This window comes from Carassius auratus, chromosome 9 (assembly GCF_003368295.1).
Source record: "Carassius auratus strain Wakin chromosome 9, ASM336829v1, whole genome shotgun sequence".
Taxonomy (NCBI): Eukaryota; Metazoa; Chordata; class Actinopteri; order Cypriniformes; family Cyprinidae; genus Carassius; species Carassius auratus.
Window position 1 is genome coordinate 6,927,799 of NC_039251.1, and position 20,420 is coordinate 6,948,218.

The 20,420-nt window shown below is 41.5% G+C and overlaps 1 protein-coding gene across 9 annotated transcripts; it reads left to right on the top strand.

Moving 5' to 3' along the window:
• On the top strand, positions 1–19,715 carry LOC113108252 (NLR family CARD domain-containing protein 3-like). Of its 9 annotated transcripts, none has more exons than XM_026271167.1 (6): positions 1–138; positions 11,021–11,140; positions 11,213–11,365; positions 12,326–12,439; positions 17,368–17,481; positions 17,801–19,715. In XM_026271167.1, the coding sequence occupies exons 3-6, from the start codon at positions 11,253–11,255 to the stop codon at positions 19,713–19,715; spliced, it is 2,256 nt and encodes a 751-aa protein (XP_026126952.1). In that variant the 5' UTR covers positions 1–138; positions 11,021–11,140; positions 11,213–11,252. The 9 variants fall into 9 exon arrangements, with proteins under 9 accessions (XP_026126952.1, XP_026126953.1, XP_026126951.1 ...); XM_026271168.1 differs by having other exon boundaries at positions 11,218–11,365; XM_026271166.1 differs by having other exon boundaries at positions 11,232–11,365.
• Positions 19,716–20,420: the final 705 nt, after the last annotated feature.

Below are 20,420 nucleotides of genomic sequence, written 5' to 3' on the forward strand. Positions count from 1 at the left end.
CCCGAGGTCTCTTGCGCATGCGCAGTCTGCATCACGAGGATACGCCTTTGTGTTGAAATCGAAAGTAAAGTCTCGATACTTACCGAATGTAGCTTCACATTTCGAAGACTTAAAAACTGGCATAAAAATCTCATTACGGTAAGTTCAGTTATAAGCTTTTGATTTCATGTCATATTATTGTACAATGTTTTCATTTTTCATGTTGTTTTCATCCTAAACTCGATCTTTAAATCGTTGTAATGAGTTGTGACGCCTGTAAAATTACATGACCGGAAGTTCATCTTCAGGATTATAATAAAATCAAGATCTAGGGATTCTTCTAGATTCTTCAGATTAATTCACGGATTATTTACAAATTAATAAGCAAAATTGGGCGTTCAAGTTGAATGATAAACTGTATTTTATTTTTGGCTGATGTTACAGTTTAACTGATGTCCGTGTTAAGTTGTGACTTCGTCGTCGTCGTCTGTAAAAGATCGTTTCGTCCATTACAATTAATCTTTCGCACTACATGAATGCTGCTATTATTGTAAAGTGCGTCACTTTTGGGCTGAGTTTAATTCATCTAGAAAACAGCTGTGGTTTCAGCAGATCTCGTCCAATATCGTCAAACCACATTAGAGCTGTAATCAGGCCATAAAAGTTAGGAATAAAGAAGTTGGAATAAAGAAATAAAATAAGTCCTCTGTGACATCTTAACATCTCAGCACTCTAGGCTCATTTAGCCCATAAATAGACCAACGCACCAATAATAATAATAATAATAAAAAGAGTCTTTTTAAGTTTAAGTTAAGATGGGTATTTGGCAATAACGAAATTAAGATAAAGACTCCGCCGGACATTTAATAAAAGAATAATGCCAACATTAGCGTAAATACTCTGTCCACATTATGCATTTAAGACTCAATGAATATTTATTTATCATTTGAAAAACCTTTACTCACAGAGATTATGCTAAGCCTACACGTTTTTGTGGAGGAACATTATTCAATTCAATTGTTTATTTGCCAGGCTCATGCCCAAAAGCCACGCAAGACAGGACAGATAAAAACAAACAAACAACAAACAGTAAGAAAAAAGCAAATACAATAATTAAAATACATAGAGACATTTCAGCCAATGCACTCTTAGTCTGGATGTGTACCTGCAGCAACTCACTAAGGGATTTGAGACTGCCACCATGATACTGTTAGTAGACTCATCCAGACGTTGCATAAATTTAAACATCAAATTTCTTAAAAGTGCTTTCAGTGTGGTTACTCCTACAGATACAAACATCTGACTAGCACTCCTCCTCTGAGAACCTTGAGTAAAATTCTCATTGCATCATTGTAGGCAACTTGTAACTTCTGCATGGTCGATTTTTTGTAAGAAGGCTGTATAGAGTGGTGTACAGTAAGCTTTGAACAGAGCCACTTTAACTCGAGTAGAACAGTAACTAAACGTACGTGCTATGGTGTTTGCCTGTGCATATAACTTATAACACTGTCTGTATATGTCATCATCATCATTCATATCATCTGCAATACAATGACCAAGGTATTTAATCTTTTTGCAGACCTCAAGACAATTATTGGCTAGCATGAACACAGGAAAATTAAGCAATTTATCCTGTTTCGTTCTGCATATTAAAACAGCACTTTTGCTGGAATTGTATTTTATATCAAATTCCACCCCATAATCAGAGCATATATTAAGAAGCTCCTGCTCCCCAGCACTACTCGGATTATTGAATCCACTGTAGATGTCTTCAGCGTGTTCCTGCGCTCACTGATGGTGCGCCATTAGTCACTCAATATTCTCATTATGAACACGGTCAAAACTTTTCCACAACTCAGACTTTGCTTTAGTTGCTGGTGCAACCAAAACGTGATCGCCAGAGGCAAGCCTCCATTTTCTCATCTTTCTCGTGCTAATCGAAACACATCACATGACCGCTCGTTTACCTCTCAAACAGCAGCACAAGTCCGAGCTCGCGTAAGATGATAAAGATCTTCAGCTCTAAACCGCATACAGGTGTGTTATACAAACGCGTCACGTGATCTCGGGAGCGCGCTCTGCAGATAGAACAGGTAACGCGTCACGTGGTCTCGGGAGCGCGCTCTGCAGGTAGAACCGATAACGCGGCTTTCTGCTTCAGGAAACACTTCAGATCGAAAACAACAACTGAATCTTCATCGATGAGAAGACGCCATGAAATACCTCTCTTCACGGTCAGTTCAGTGATTTTATTCTGATATCATCACGTTATGTTGTAGTTTGTGTTTCAGCCTCTTCAAGAAAAAAAAAGATCGAAGTCCTCAGTTCCGCGTTATTTGTCTTATTTTCCCCAAAAACAACAACCCAGTGAGGAAAAACAGTGTTAGCTGCTCAATTCTTAATTGCTGAGCTGCTGCTGAATTTCATCAGAAAATAAGCAGAAATAACCTGACATCAGATTATATAACGAACGAGCTTTAAAAGGAAAGAAAAGCTCAAATATGAGGCCTGTTTGAGCGACGGATGGAATATATTTGATATTTCTGATCTCTACAGATTGTTGTTTTTGATTATTTTAAATTTTAACCAAACTATGTTACAGACTTTTCACTAAGAGCCTAAAGAATCATATAAACTTGTGTGAAATGGGCATCTGATGACTAGGGGTGTAACGATACTCGTATTCGTATTGAACCGTTCAGTACGAGGCTTTCGGTTCGGTACGCGGTACGCATTATGTACCGAACGGTTCGTTGGACTAATTAATTATATTTGGAAAATATATATATATATATTTTTAATATAATGACATGCGTTCAACAAGGTAGTCCAATAACCCAAACGACGTAACAGGCAACGCCCTGACACCCGCGAAGAAGAAAAAAAAAACACCAACTTATATGTTTATGTATTGTTAGGCTACTCAGTCAGGCGCTCGCTCACTCAGTACGCGCTGAAGGCTCGTGCAAAATGGTGTAAAATATTGTTCTGCTCTTAGGTGCTAATTAATAAACGATGGAAACCACTGAAACTTGTCTGATCAGAACAATTAAATTAGATGATGTCCGTTTAGAAGGAGCTAGATGCACACACCACTCAAAGACCACTCATTGCAAACTGGAACAATATTTAATTAAGTGTGGTTCTAGAAAAGGAAACAACAACAATAAAATGTAAATATACACACTGATAAACATCAATATGCAAATGAATAATATCCGTATTTGCTATGACATTAACACTGAAAGTGCGTCTAACAGCGATCGTCTGATAAGATTGGCTAGAGATTAGCTGACAGGCACATGTGCTTGACAGACGAGGTAAACACGTCTTGAAAGACTAATGTAACAATCAAATATAAACACAGTATAATGAAGAAACAAACTTACTCTTTGATGCACGCACACATGCGATAACTCAATATTGCGGGAGAACTGGCATTATCATCACCGTTAGAATCGTCACACGCTAGTTATAATGATAGCGATCATATCTGCTGTGAAGCTGCGTCAGCATCCGGGTCCTTTAGACATCGGGGTCCTAACAATAGGTGTGTGACTGACGCCTGACTAAATAACAACAGCGACCAAACATTACACATATATTAGAACTGTATGAACATTAAATAACTGGCCGCCATTTTAGTACAGCCGCCCCCAAATGTGCTTGCAGATTTGCATCTTGGGCCAGTACTCACAGTCATTCTGGAAGTGAAGGGAGCTTAATAAGTCTGACAACAGGTCTGATGTAGGTTCTGTCTTTGATCTGGATTTCTGCAGCTCTAACTTTATTATCAGCTCCGACCTGGACAGATTTCACAGTTCCAACAGGCCAGAGTGCCCTGGGAAATTGTGGATCAGCAATCATAACCACTGTCCCTACTGTCAAGTTGTCTTTCTCTTGTTGCCATTTCTGGCGAGACTGGAGTCCGGGCAGGTAGTTACGCATATAACTGCTCCAGAACTGGTCTGCCAATATCTGGCTGTGTCTCCAGCGCTTGCGACTGAGCAGTTCAGATGCAGGGTAAATTACCTGAGGCAAGGCAGAGTCTCGTCTGCCCATTAAGAGAGAATTAGGGGTTATTGGATCAGGATCAGCTACATCTGAGGATACGTATCCCAATGGCTTTGAATTTAGAATTCCTTCAATTTCAACAAGGACAGTCCTGAGCACTTCCTCTGTGACAGTTTGCACACCAATGGTTGTGTACAGTGCAGCTTTAAGAGATCTGATTTCTCTTTCCCAGGATCCTCCGAAATGTGGGGAGTTTGGTGGATTGTAATGGAAGTCAATCTGTTGCTTGGCAAGTTCTCTTTGTAACTGAGGGTGAATATTGTTGAAGGCCTCCTTAAGCTCACGATCTCCACCTTTGAAATTAGTACCTTGATCAGAGCACAACTCATGAGGTTTTCCCCTACGGGCGATGAATCGACGTAGAGACATGAGGAAGGAGTCTGTGTCAGCTTGAGAGAGAAGGTCGATGTACACTGCCCTTGTGGTCAAACATTTATAAATTATACCCCAGCGTTTCTCGTTCCGGCGCCCAATTTTGATGATAAATGGGCCAAAACAGTCCATGCCTGTAGAGTAAAAGGCTGGTTGGAAGAGTCTTAAACTGGAAGGAGGCAAGTCAGCCATTTTAGGTATATTGGGCTTGCCACGCCACCTTTGACACTCAGTACAGTGATGTTGAATAGATCTTACTGCTTGACGACCTCTCAAGATCCAGAAGCGTCTTCTGATTTCAGCAAAGACTCTTTCAGTACCAGGGTGATGGAGCTGTGCATCGTACTGCTGAATTAGTAGTTTAGTCACTGGATGGACTGGGTCTAGGACAATTGGGTGAAGAATGTCAGGACTCAGTAGGTGACATCTTCGGAGTCGTCCACCAACTCTAATCAGTTGCGTGTCAGAATCAAATTCGGCAGCTAATGTCTTTAGACGACTGTTTGAGGAGATGGCCTTCCCTGCTTGAAGCTGAGCATATTCATCAGGAAAACTCTCCATTTGAGACTGTTGAATAATTCGGAGCTCGGCTTTCTTATACGTGTCAGCAGTGAAAGTGTCTGTGGAACTGGCCGCCCCGTGAAGGGATCTGGCAGTTGCATTTACAAGCTCTTGAAAGTTGTCAAATTGAGATGCAATGACTGAATGCTGGTCACCCTGAGCTATTAGATGGAAGGATACTGGTTTACGCAGTTCCTTTGAAGTGTCGGCTGGCTCCAGATTGGGCATTTTGGGCCAAGACGATAGAGGTTTTTGCAAAAATTCTGGGCCATTCTTCCAGCGGGTAGGTTCGGCTAGCTGAGCCAGTGACAGGCCACGAGTAATATCATCAGCAGGGTTGTCTTGTGAGGGCACATAGGACCATAAATGTGAATCAGTTAGCTCTTGAATCTCCGCAACTCTCGTTCCTACAAACACTTTAAAATGGCATGAGTCTGATTGAAGCCAGTTAAGAACGGTTGTAGAATCAGTCCAGTATCTGAAACTGCTGATGTCCAGTGTGAGCTCTCTTTTCAGAACTGCTGCCAATTGTGCTCCAGTTAAAGCAGCGCATAGCTCAAGTCGGGGAATTGTTTGCTGCTTCTTTGGAGCTACTCGCGATCTAGCTGCCAAGAATGACACCTCTATCTGTCCTTTGCTATCTTCCGTGCGGAGATAGGCTACAGCTCCATACGCTCGCTCTGAGGCATCACAGAAGGTGTGCACAGTTCTTGAGCTGGTCAATGGATCTACCTTTGTTGTGTAGCATCTGGGCAGTGTGACACAGGAAAGTTGTGGAAGCTCATCTTCCCATGTGAGCCATGCATTTTTGAGGTCAGTGGGCAGGTCAGGGTCATCCCATTCTCTTTTTTTGTCCCAGAGCCTCTGGACTATGATCTTAGCTCTAGTGGTAAATGGGGTGATGAATCCAAGTGGATCATACTGACTGGAAAGGATGCTATATATGTGTCACATAGTGGGCTCAGTTTTTACAACATGGCCATGTTTATAACCAAGGGTGTCGGATCTGCACTGCCACCTAAGTCCTAGTGTGCGTTCCTGGGGGTCGGCTTTGTCTGAACTAAACCAAAGCTCATGTTTCTCTGACCTGATTTGCTGCGGCAGGTGTTGCAGCAGTTGGGGAGTGTTACTAGCCCATTGACGCAGTTCAAATCCACCCTTGGCCAGCAGATGTCGCATGTCATCCACTAATTGTCTGGCAATCTCAAGAGAGCGGACACTTTGCAACCAGTTGTCCACATAGAAACAACGATCTACTGCTACTCGTACCTCATTATCTGGTTGGCTGTGATCAGCAACATGTTTCCGAAGAGCAAAGGTTGCACAGCAGGGGCTGCACGTGGTGCCAAAGGGTAACACTGACCACTGATAGACATCAGGTGCATTGGTTGGTTTCAGGTCTCGCCAAAGGAATCGCAAGAATGGTTGGTCTTCGGGTAGGAGACGCACCTGATGAAACATCCCCTTTATGTCACTGCTAATGGCTACTGCATACTCTCTGAAACGGAGAAGTACTCCCAGCAAGGTAGCACCCAGAGTTGGCCCAGGAAGGAGATATTCATTCAAGTTCAGCCCTTGGAAGTTGAAAGAACAATTGAATACCATCCTGTTCTTTCCGTTGTGGTGGACCATGTGATGTGGAATGTACCACCCTGGAGTCTGTACAGCTGTGGATTTGGGAATTTTTCTCACATAGCCTGATTCTAGCAGCCTGTTCATCTCAGATATGTATGCTTGGGATTTCTCTAAGCTCTGTGCCAGCTGATTTTCAGTCCTTCTCAAATGAGGCATTACCGCTTCCTTTGGGGAAGCTAGAGGTGGAGGACTGACTTTCCAGAGGAGGGGGGTAGCGTATCTTTGCACACCTTCAACTTCAACCCTGATGGTTTTCTCCTCCAGAATACGCACAGCTTCTGCATCTTGCTTTGACCTCGTCACAAGTCGTTCATTTTGGTAGGGCAAGATATCCATCTGCCACAACCGCTCCACTTGACTGTATAGATCATTAGGCGTAAGGCTTACAGATGTGAACAAGCACTGTTGTGTATGTGGGACATGTTCAAGGAACTTTGATGGACCTTGGAGTGTCCATCCCAAATTAGTTTTCACAGCCGCTGGACCTCCGGGGGGTCCCAAATGAACTGGCTCAATAGGGGTGATCAGTTGTGGGTAATCTGACCCAATGAGCAGTAATGGCCTTGCATGGTCAATTGACTGAAGAGGTAGGCCTCTGAGATGGCGATATTTATTCTGGAGCATTTCAATTGGGTAGGAATGAGGGGCTAATCCAAGCTCCTCCGCTGTGAAAGCTCTTCTTATTGTGAAGTTGCGATCTGGTTGTGTAGCTGGACTCACTGAGAATGATACTGTGAAGCCATGAATAATGCGGATGTCTTGGCGCACTGTGCGAAGAGACAGGTCTTCGGGTTTACCATTGAGGTTGAGTAGCTGAGCTGCTTCATGGAGAAGTATTGTGCGCTCTGAACCATCATCTAGTAATGCGTATGTATCTAGTGAAAAGTCTCCGTTGCGTATGAGGACTCTGCACAATTTCAGTAATACTTTACTGCTGCCAGTAGGTCTATCAACATACAGAGTTTCTATCGTGTTGCTGGTAGACTGGGTGATCTCTCCCGTTTCTTTGGTGGCATTAGCACTCATTTCATTGTTGGCCTCATGCAGAATTTCTAGATGTCTCCTTTGACACTTCTTGCACTTCGCTTTAAGAGTACACTGACCTGCTTGGTGTTCGCGCCCACATTTCCAACATCTCTGATTGGATCTGATCCAGGTAACAATCTGCTCTTTGGTCAGCAGCTTGAAGTTTGAACACTGATTGAGATAGTGCTGAGTTGTATTACAGAAGGGGCAGTATTTCTTTGGTTTCTCTAGTGATCTCACCTCTGAAACTGTATTCCGACGAACCTCTTCAACCTTGGAAACTGGACTTTGCTCACTTCCATGGAAGATGGCAGTAGATTTGTGTGCTACTTTAGGCACTCTTTGCTGGTCTTTGCGGAAGCTCAGTCTCTCTCTACCAGGGTCAATACCGAACTGGGTACCGTCCTCTTGTACCCTCACCTCATACTCCAGCCATTCTGCAAATTCAAGCAAGGTAGGGATAGGTGTCTTGAGTGGATTGACATACCTCTTAAAGTTTGCTCTGAGATCGTGAGGTAGTTTAGCTAGGAGGCGGGAGACGTGCGACCCACAAGCCAGTTCTGTACGTCCAGGATCTCCTAACTGATCCAACATTCCAACGAGGGCTCGCACCTTTAGTGCAAAAAGCCTGAATGCTCTGGTGTCACCACTTCTTATGCTGGGCCCATCCATCATAACAGCAATGCGTTGAAGTGCGAGTTGATGGGGTTGCCCATAGAGTTCGGTTAGTGCCTGCATGGTAAGAGTATAAGGGTACCTGCTGTTACTGTAGGAGTCAGCAATGAGCAATGCTTCCTCAAACATCAAGTGGTCCATTAATATTTGGAACTTAAAGTGCTCTTTGGCATCAGCAGGCAGGAGATTGTCAAGAGCTACCTTTAACCTGGCAAACTCACGTGGATCCTCTTTGGTGAAGTTAGGAATGGTAGGGGTTGGACCACGATAAGTGTTCTCTTGACTGATTGGCAATGAAGAATGATAAGGCACAAATGGTCTCTGCTGCCTGGAGGTAGGGCTGTAATAGTGTGAGGATTGATGTCTCGAGGGATGGTAACTTTCATCCGCATGATCTGCCCTCTGGGGTGTTACTGCACGCTCAGGCGATGGCGAGATTGTTCTAGATTGCTTGGAACCCGCTTTCATCCTCTGAAGCTCATGAATGATCTCATCTATTCTATCACATTGACGTTCTGAGTGCAACTTATCCTCACTGTGTTTCACTGACCTTTCTACTTCATAACGTGGATCGCTTTGATCTCTTGTTGACGTTACTCTGTGGTGTGATGGTGAGGTAGATATTCGATTCTCCATATTGCACGTCAAATGTCTGGATGAATGAAATGGTTGAGATGGAGACAATGATCTTGAAGTGTGAGCTGCTGAGTGTTCACTGAGGTCACGTCTGAGTTGACGGTTCTCTTTCTCCAGTTCCTTAAGGCGCATCTCCAGTGCTTCAGGTGAGAAATGTGAATTCCCCTCATAGGCAGGAAAGTGATCAATGCCAGCAACCAGGGGGTTGTGAAGCGGTAATGGACCTCCTGTCGCCCCTATTGGCTGTTCTCCCACGTTGGAGTGGTCTGAGGGTTTGTGTGCTGATGGCTGCTCTGGCACATAATCCACCTCATAGTCATCAAGGTACTTTGGCATCTGTGTTCGGCGTCGAGAGCGAACAGTAGCATCACTAATCTCCTCACTATGTATGGACATTATATTAATTCAGAAGTTGCCTAATCCGGCTCGAAGGACCATGTAAAATATTGTTCTGCTCTTAGGTGCTAATTAATAAACGATGGAAACCACTGAAACTTGTCTGATCAGAACAATTAAATTAGATGATGTCCGTTTAGAAGGAGCTAGATGCACACACCACTCAAAGACCACTCATTGCAAACTGGAACAATATTTAATTAAGTGTGGTTCTAGAAAAGGAAACAACAACAATAAAATGTAAATATACACACTGATAAACATCAATATGCAAATGAATAATATCCGTATTTGCTATGACATTAACACTGAAAGTGCGTCTAACAGCGATCGTCTGATAAGATTGGCTAGAGATTAGCTGACAGGCACATGTGCTTGACAGACGAGGTAAACACGTCTTGAAAGACTAATGTAACAATCAAATATAAACACAGTATAATGAAGAAACAAACTTACTCTTTGATGCACGCACACATGCGATAACTCAATATTGCGGGAGAACTGGCATTATCATCACCGTTAGAATCGTCACACGCTAGTTATAATGATAGCGATCATATCTGCTGTGAAGCTGCGTCAGCATCCGGGTCCTTTAGACATCGGGGTCCTAACAATAGGTGTGTGACTGACGCCTGACTAAATAACAACAGCGACCAAACATTACACATATATTAGAACTGTATGAACATTAAATAACTGGCCGCCATTTTAGTACAAATGGCCAATGGGTTAACAGACCAGAAATAAAAGATCCTCCAATAACCAACAGGTCTGGTGTTTGGGTGCACTTTACCAATCGATCGGGGCATCCAAACAAGCACGGAAACCAAAATGCACTAGTACTGTATTGTCGGAATTTCCTGAGCAGTACGATACAGTTAACAGGCCTGCACGTTATCAGATAGAAGAACTGTTATAAATAGAACGTATGCACGGGCAGTTTTGAAAACTCCACCTACTTTGCTCTTGGCATAGTGCAGCGCAAATCGCGTTGTGTCTGAAGGGCAACGCTGAGCCCAGGGTCCTGCGCCGCGCATACTGCGTCCTGTGTGAAAGACCCTTTTGCAACGAGCCTTCAGCGCGTACTGAGTGAGCGAGCACATTACGCTGTAGTGGAAAACGCAGGTTTTTAAGAACATGCTTAATGTAATTGAGCCCCGTTACAATATTCCTTCACGAGCCCATTTCAGCCAGACCGTAATTCCTGCTTTGTTCCAAAAAACATAAGCCCTATAGAGAACCAATTGAGTAAAAACACACTCAATATAAAGAGTTATAGGGTTCCATATAAAAAGTTACATCTTTGTATTTGTTCATAACTACTACAACAATATAACATTTTCGTTTTTTTTATAAGGAGCTGTTTTTGTTTTATACAGTATGCTGCTAAGAAAACACCATAGAAGATGGGTAAAGAATAGCTCAATTGTTCAATGTAAAAAACAAAACAAAAAAAACATACTTTGTTAGTTTTAATAAATATATATTTTTTTAAAAATCAAGGAAATTTATCTGCCAATTTTTTCTTTTTGCTGTATCTAAAACGTACCGAACCGTACCGAACCGAACCGTGACACCAGTGAATCGTATCGAACCGAACCGTGAATTTTGTGAACCGTTACACCCCTACTGATGACATCTTTAATCTTTCTCCTTTCTCTGGAAGGAACAGACGCATGTTTGCTGACACATGATCACACACTGATCTCCTGAAATATTCAGACTGTGACTGAAGTGTAGAGCTGAGGATTTTATCATCTTCCTCATCACAATTCTCTGAATTATTGTATGTGTAATGGATATTTTGTTATATAATAATAATTGAAGAATAAAGGGATATATAGTCATGTATGATTAGTGAAGTGTTTGATACACAGGCCTCGTGTCAGTCTGTCATTATGGAGATCAGAGAGAGATCTTCATCTCCAGATCACACCAGAGAGTCTCTGAGGAGCCACAGATCCATGAATCCTCCTGAATCCAGTGATGATCCAGTGACCTCTGACCTCAGGTGAGATATGATCCAGTGACCTCTGACCTCAGGTGAGATATGATCCAGTGACCTCTGACCTCAGATTAGATATGATCCAGTGACCTCTGACCCCAGGTGAGATATGATCCAGTGACCTCTGACCTCAGGTGAGAGATGATCCAGGATTAGAGTACAAAAGATGTTATGTTTATGGCACTGCAGCGCATTATTGAGAACTAATTATTATTGAAACAAACAGAGGAAAAAAGCCACAAATAATGAACAAATGTTTTTTGCCTTTGTACGTCAGAATCAGAATGCAAAAAACATGATTTTTATTTTTTTTACAGAATACCGTCATCGAAGACACACTTTGAAGCGAAACAGACATTTATGATTTCAAGCATTAAAGAGACAGACTGCACTGATGAATAAAGCATGAATTTGATGTAAACAACAGATCTACGTAATATTAAAATATGAAGTTCATAGAGGAAATAGTGTATTATTCCTACAGTTATGGCATATAGTGATATTTAAACCTGAAACATGTTCATAGACTAGACAGTAGTAGCAGTAGTTCTAGTGTTTTATCATGAAGAACAGTTAATAACACACTTACCCAGAAGTGCAGCTCAGAATCAGTTTATAGTTGTTTGGCTGCTTTATAATAGTCTTGTAGAGCTTTTCTTTCGTACAGACACTGGGTTTTTCCCCAAGATAAATGTAGTTTGAACTATTTGTTTGGATGCTTGACCCCTGTATGACTGAGAGTGCGGGTCAGAAAACCTCACAGCATTGCTAAGAGTTTGTTTATTAGTGGAAGACAAACTGTCTTCTGCTGGAAACCATTCACACATGTGAAGAAGGCGTCCGGATCAGATGATCATGATGTAAATGTGTTTTGGCGTCACATCTGACTGATGCTGCAGATTCTCACTTTCTGTCATCATCACTGTTTACAGCAAAAGAGTGTGATATTTCTGTGTGTTTTCTCAGGATCTGCAGTCAGAGATCTTCATCTCCTGATTACAGCTCTGTGTCTCTGAAGAGTGACGGATCCATGGGTCCTCCTCCTGGCCTCAGTGATGAAGCAGTGACCTCTGACCCCAGGTGAGGATAATCGTGTGGTGGTGATTGAACTGCTTTATGGGAGTCAGAAACACACACTCCTCGTTGGTTTGCCAGCTGACGCCTTGCCATGTACCAGCCATTAAATGTGTGGGACACCAAATCCTCGTTTTCTGTCTCTTTCATTTCATGGATTTGACGAGTTATCTGAGTCAAAGCGTTACACCTTTTTCACCGACTGCAGGCTCTAATCCTCTTTTGTGCGCACGTGTGTGTGTGTGTGAAATGCGGTGCTGAAGTGAAACAACTGGGCAGTTTGATAGCCAAGCCGCCTAATAAAAATAGTTATTATTATTATAATTTAATACATTAATAGGAGAATGAGCCTAATATCGCCTTGACTATCAACAGAGACATCTGACTATCGTCGATACACGATATTATCGGCACAACCCTAGTGCCACGGTTTTTCTCTGAATGTGCAGCGCTCCGATTTACAGGATGTCAAGGAAAAGTTCATTTCAGTAATTCAACTCAAATTGTGAAACTCAATTATTAAATAAATTCAATGCACACAGATTGAAGTATAAGTCTATATGTTTAAGTCTTTGGTTCTTTTAATTGCAATGACTTTGGCTCAAATTTAACCCTTTCGAGTCGATTAACGCATATATGCGTTTTGAGTCATTTTCTCCTGATAACCCCGAAAAGAACTTAAATTACACTCTCAGTTTTAATCGTACAGATAAGAGCAATACATTAATCAAATCTGTAAAGGGTCTAGTTTTTTTTTGGATCCAGACATAATAACAAAAAACCTTTGTGCACTTATAAAATAAAGATAACAAACAAGGTGCGCTGTCTGCAGCCTTTGTGTGCGCTGATCTTCATTTACAAACACATCATTAAAATGAAGTGTAACTCCGTGAATACTCAACGAAGAGACATGAGAGAGATATCTATAGAAAGCCTGAAATGTCTACTTTAAAACTAAACAAGTGCTGCCGAAAACAAATATTCTGAGATAAAGTAATCCATATGAACACAACGCAATGTCTGTTTTTCATATCTCCGCTGATTATATCTAATGTGACCACGCCCCCGCGCTGAACGCGCTATTCAGATTCAAACTGAAGCGCGCGGCTTGAATACGCCCACACAGAAGAAAAAGCAGACAGACTGTTCTCCAAGTTTTTATTTTATTTTACTGTTTGCTTCGCGATGAGAGGAATAAGACATAATTCACCCCAAAAAGATGTGATGTGGTTGAGGATTTGAGAAATGGATTTCCTCAGAAAAAAGAATGAAGCACTTTATTCAGCAGAGATCATAAACATGAGTAAGTCTCTTTTTATTTATTTGTACTAGTTTTCACATAACGTGTAAACATTTTACTAGTTAGACTTTTTCCAAATACTTTTTCCAAACTATAATTCATGACTAAATGTATAATCAAGTGAAACATCATGAAGTTTCAATAACAATATACAATACTATACCATTCAAAAGCTTGATGTATATAATATAAATGTGACAAATAGAGATAACTCTAACAAATGTAAAAACAATGCAGTTCTTTCAATTTATTCCCCCTAAAAAAAACCCTGAAAAATATTCTCAGCTCTTTTCAACATTAATAATAATAATAATGATGATGATAATAATAAATGCGTTTTTTTTGGTAGAAAATAAGATTGTTAAAAGGATTTCTGAAGGATTGTGTGACTGGAGTAAGAATGCCAAAAAATTTGTTTGAAAGTAAGCTTTGATTGTTCATAATAAACTGTTTAACTGCTCCCCCAAGTGGATATTAAATTATGTTGTGGGATAATTAAATATATTCTAAATAAACTACAAACATAACATTATATAGATCTATTTTGTCCTCACTTTCTTTCTTGTAACCCTTCCCTCACAGTGGCACAGCTGACTGAAAGGCTCATTATGCAGCTCATTATGCAGCTCATTATGCAGCTCATTATGCGGGCCTTTGTCTTCTCAGGTGTAAATCACAATGATATTCATGATAGTTGACGCCTACTCGCATGTGACTTTAACCAACAAAAAGTGTCTTAGAAAATTTAAATCAATATATTGTTTTCTGTGAGTGAGTAAACAAGATGATTTTCACATCATTCAGAAAGAAAAATTCTAGGCTACAAGCTCCAGTTCTGAACTTTTCCGGGAACCAATGTTATGTATGTGTTTTATTGCCTTATTCAAGTGATTTAACATTTTTAGTTTTTCACTAACCATGCATAACATTTTTTTTTCTCAAAAATACAATCATGTACATGCATGCATTTCACATATTATTATAGCCCAGTTTGTGCTGATTACAGTGATATTAGACTTTACCCATTTAGATATTTATAAGAAATTGAAAAAAGCACAAATATCAGGGCATGACAAAACTTCTCCAGGCCCCCAAAATACCCTTAGACTCCAGAGGGTTAACAAAAGCCCACCAAATCACAATCTCAACTAACCAGAATACTTCATAAAACCAATAAAAAAAAACATTTAGTGAATTGTTGTCCTTCTGGAAAGTATGTTCATGTACTCTACTTGTACTAAATACTTGGTAGGGGCTCCTTTTGCTTTAATTACTGCCTCAGTTCAGCGTGGCATGGAGGTGATCAGTTTGTGGCACTGCTGAGGTGGTCTGGAAGCCCAGGTTTCTTTAACAGTGGTCTTCAGCTCATCTGCATTGGTTGGTCTCTTGTTTCTCATCTTCCTCTTGACAATAGCCCATAGATTCTCTCTGTGGTTCAGGTCTGGTGAGTTCACTGGCCAGTCAAGCACATCAACACCATGGTAATTTAACCAACTTTTGGAGCTTTTGGCAGTGTGGGCAGGAGCCAAATCCTGCTGGAAAATGAAATCCGCATCTTCAAAAAGCTGCCCAGCAGAAGGAAGCATGGAGTGCTCCAAGATTTCTTGGTAAACTAGTGCGTTGACTTTGGTTTTCAAAAACACAATGGACCAACACCAGCAGATGACATTGCACCCCAAATCATCACAGATTGTGGAAACTTAACACTTGACTTCAAGAAACTGGGCTATAAGCTTATCCACCATTCCTCCAGACTCTAGGACCTTGGTTCCTAAATGAAACACAAAACTTGCTCTCATCTGGAAAAAGGACTTTGGACCACTGAGCAACAGTCCAGTTCTTCTTCTCCTTAGCCCAGGGAAGATGCCTCTGACGTTGTCTGTGGTACAGGAGTGGCTTCACAAGAGGAATACGACAACTGTAGCCAAATTCCTCGACACGTCTGTGTGTGGTGGCTCTTGATGTCTTGACCCCTGCCTCAGTGTGTTCCTTGTGAAGTTCTCTAAAATTCTTGAATGTAGTTTGCTTGACAGTCCTCATAAGACTGCGATTTTCTTGGTTGGTTGTGCCTATTTTTCTTTGCATTCTGTGAACAGCCAGCTTATTGGCAATGGATTTTTGTGACTTACAATCCTTGAGAAGCGTGTCAATGAATGTCTGAGACCATTTTGAAGGCTCAGGAAAACTTTGCAGGTGTTTTGAGTTGATTAGCTGATTGGAATGTCATCACATTTTGATTCATTGAGATTGTGATTTGGTGGGTTTTTGTTAAAGGTCCCCTTCTACGTGATTTCATGTTTTAAACTTTAGTTAGTGTGTAATGTTGTTGTTAGAGTATAAATAATATCTGTAAAATTCTAAAGCTCAAAGTTCAATGCCAAGCGAGATATTTTATTTAACAGAATTTGCCTACAAAAAACGACCCGTTTGGACTACAGCCCTCTAGTTCCTGCAGTAATGACGTCACTAAAACAGTTTTTTGACTAACCTCCGCCCACAGGAATACAGAAACAGGGGGGCGTGGTCTTGTTGCGCTCCGACGGAGGAGGAGGAAGAGCTGCGTTTGTGTTTGTCACCATGTCGTTGAAACGCTGTTATTTTCATCTCTGAGTCCAATCATCTTTGTTTGGGCTTCACAGGGACGCTGTACTTGGAGATTAATGGTTATTAATTTATGTGTAACTCGGTTCCCGAAAATTATAATCCACATGTAAAACTATGTGCAGCACATTTTGCTGAGGACAGCTTCCTCAATCTCAATCAGTTTAATGCAGGATTCGCACAAAGATTATTCTTGAAAGATGGAGCAGTTCCCTCTTTGTCTGGAGAAGGCGTTGTTTATTTTATTATTTAAGTTGGATCATTTAACAGTGTCTGTAACTTATTACACAAAGGGCAACACTGTTTAGCTTTGTTAACTAGATGTTAGGGCTGTGCAAAAAAACGAATGTGATTTTCATGCGCATGTCGTCAGTAAAAACGCTCCTGCACATGCTCCTGCCCACTTGCTTCTCAAAACTAGCCAACAATCGCGTTTCCAAGAGGGCAGCACGCGCTCAGCTGCTGTCGAATCACAACACAGGGACCGCTGGCCCAATCAGAACTCGTTACGTATTTCTGAAGGAGGGACTTTATAGAACAAGGAAGTCATCAGCCCGTTTTTATGACAGTGAAAACAGCGGTATACAGATAGGTATCAAAGCTTCAAAAAAACCCGCGTAAAACGGGACCTTTAAATGTGAGCTAAATCATCACTTAAAGAAGTGCAGCTCAGAATCAGTTTATAGTTGTTTGGCTGCTTTATAATAGTCTTGTAGAGCTTTTCTTTCGTATAGACACTGGGTTTTTCCTCAAGATAAATGTAGTTTGAACTATTTGTTTGGATGCTTGACCCCTGTATGACTGAGAGTGCGGGTCAGAAAACCTCACAGCATTGCTAGGAGTTTGTTTATTAGTGGAAGACAAACTGTCTTCTGCTGGAAACCATTCACACATGTGGAGAAGGCGTCCGGATCAGATGATCATGATGTAAATGTGTTTTGGCGTCACATCTGACTGATGCTGCAGATTCTCACTTTCTGTCATCATCACTGTTTACAGCAAAAGAGTGTGATATTTCTGTGTGTTTTCTCAGGATCTGCAGTCAGAGATCTTCATTTCCTGATTACAGCTGTGTGTCTCTGAAGAGCGACGCATCCATGGGTCCTCCTCCTGGCCTCAGTGATGAAGCAGTGACCTCTGACCCCAGGTGAGGATAATCGTGTGGTGATGATTGAACTGCTTTATGGGAGTCAGAAACACACTCGATACACACAGACACTCGACACAATGAACACACGAGCTCCTACATTGAATTGAATTTAATTTAATTGAAGTCACCTTTAGCTGCTCGCTGGATAATTGTGAGAGACTCTTTGGAACAATGTGCATTACACAAAGAGTTAAACAGATCAACAAACTGAAATTATACTGAAAATACAAGACTGAAATCTCTATTGGTTTAGATGTTAATCTACACATCCTTTATTTTGAGACATGTTTAATCAGTTGTTCTTGTGATATTTCAGCAGAGCAGATGGAGAGCGAAGCATCTCTGGAGGAGTCTCCTCTGTCTTCTGTCTGAACAACACGAGCGTTACAGCGTCTCTGAATAAACATGATCAAGCAGTGAATGATGAACTACAGAGAGTCAAAGAGCAGCACAAAACCAGCATGAAGAACAAGTATGAGAGATTATGTGAGGGACTGAAACTCCAGGAGAATGAAAGCCTCCTGAACAGCATCTACACACAGCTCTACATCATAGAGGGAGAGAGAGAAGGAGTGAATGAAGAACATGAGGTTTTACAGATGGAGAAAACAGCCAGAACACAACCCTCACAAGACGCTCCAATCTACTGCAATGACATCTTTAAAGCCTCCGCTGAAGCAGGATCTGAGGAGAAAGAGCAGATCAAGACTGTTCTTACTAAAGGCATCGCTGGAATCGGAAAAACCGTCTCTGTGCAGAAGTTCATTCTGGACTGGGCCGAGGGAAAAGCCAATCAGGATGTAGATTTCATGTTTGTGCTTCCATTTCGAGAGCTGAACTTGATCCGAGATCATCAGTACAGTCTTCACAGACTTCTGCTGGACTTTCATCCTGAACTTCAAGATCTGGACTCACAGATTTATGAGGAGTGTAAAGTTGTGTTCATCTTTGATGGTCTGGATGAAAGCAGAATCACACTGATGTTTTCAGACGCTCAGAAAGTTTGTGATGTGACTGAGACTTCATCAGTGGCTGTGTTGATGTCAAAGCTCATGAAAGGAGAGCTTCTTCCCTCTGCTCTCATCTGGATCACCTCCAGACCAGCAGCAGCCAATCAGATCCCCTCCGAATACATCCACCGTCTGACAGAGATTCAGGGATTCACTGAGCCTCAGAAGGAGGAATATTTCAGGAAGAGAATCAGTGATGAGCATCAAGCCAGCAGAATCATCTCACGCATCAGAAGAGCAAGAAGCCTCCACATCATGTGCCACATCCCCGTCTTCTGCTGGATCTCATCCACTGTGCTTCAGAAGCTCCTGGAAGAAGATCTGAGAGCAGAAATCCCTCAAACTCTGACTGAGATGTACATCCACTTCCTGCTGATTCAGATCAACATGAGGAAGCAGAAGTATGAAGAGAGAGATCCAGAGAAACTCCTGCCGTCCGACAGAGAAGTGATTGTGAAACTTGCTGAAGTGGCTTTCAAACAGCTGATGAAGGGCAATGTGATGTTCTATGAGGAGGACCTGATTGAGAGCAGCATAGACGTCACTGACGCCTCGGTGTATTCTGGGATTTGCACTGAGATCTTTAAGCAGGAATCTGTGATTCATCAGAGGAAAGTCTGCAGCTTCATTCATCTGAGCGTTCAGGAGTTTCTCGCTGCTTTCTATCTGCTTTACTGCTATTTAACAAAGAACAAGAAAACACTGCATGAATTCAGATTAAACAGATCTGATGAAGACTCTCTGTATGATCTACTAACATCAGCAGTAGATAAAGCTGTTGAGAGTGAGAATGGACGTCTGGATCTGTTCCTGCGGTTCCTGCTGGGCGTCTCACTGGAGTCCAATCAGAGACTGTTACAGGATCTACTGACACACACAGAGAACAGCTCAGAGACCATCAGCAGAACCACACAGTACATTAAAGAGAGGATCAAATATGATCCTGAACATCTTCCTCTCTCAGCTGATCAGTCCATCAATCTGTTCCTCTGTCTGCTGGAAGTGAAAGATCAGACTCTGTTCAGAGAGATTCAGGAGTTTGTGAAATCAGACAAACACTCAGAGAAGAAACTCTCTGCTGCTCACTGCTCAACAATCTCCTACATGATTCAGATGTCAGAGGAGCCTCTGGATGAACTGAACCCCAAGAAATACAACACATCATTTGAGGGGAGAAGAAGACTGATACCAGCTGTGATCAACTGCAGAAAAGCTGTGTGAGTGTTTCATCATCAACTATCATATTTAATAATGAATCTGACTCCTTTACAATAAATGTTCCTGAATGAGAGATTTTCTCCTGAATAACAGAATCTTAAAAGAGTCAGGACAGGTGTTTTTAATCCAGTAGATATTAGAGTAAAGCGTGTGTTAGCGGCGCGGGTAAAAACAACCCCGTCACATGAGAAACTGGTTCATTAAATCAGCAGCAGCTGCAGCAAAGAGACGCTCCACACATTGATCAGTAAAGCTGACCTTCAGACATTTCACTTGTGCTTGAAGTGTCTGACTCTTTACTGGACAACACTAGACACTATTTTAGATTATTATACATTTAAAGAGATCCGCATCATGACATAAAATAAATCATACCATAGAAAAGGTGTATTCCTGTGAATGTTAATATTATGAGTGATATAGGTCTAGTTTTCTAACACATATTTACTCTGTCAGCATTGTGACCACATTAATGTCACAAATAAAAGATTAAAACTTACATTTCAGCAGGTCACACACGTTCATGAAATATTCACACAAAACAAGCTGAGAGTTTGTCATTTAATGAGATCAGTGTTAAATATCCATTTACATGTCAGCCTTTTGTGAAAATGACTTTTACAAACTCAGATGTGACTCATTTCTGTGAAGGACTACAGAACAAGCTCTGATTCACAACATTAGTGTCCAAACACAGAAACAAAACCC

Coding starts and splice junctions, on each gene's coding strand:
- LOC113108252 (XM_026271164.1), top strand. CDS start 2,181: ATGAGAAGACGCCATGAAATACCTCTCTTCACG. Junction 2,214..11,231: donor ATGAAATACCTCTCTTCACG/GTCAGTTCAGTG, acceptor TTTGATACACAG/GCCTCGTGTCAGTCTGTCAT. Junction 11,366..12,325: donor CCAGTGACCTCTGACCTCAG/GTGAGATATGAT, acceptor GTGTTTTCTCAG/GATCTGCAGTCAGAGATCTT.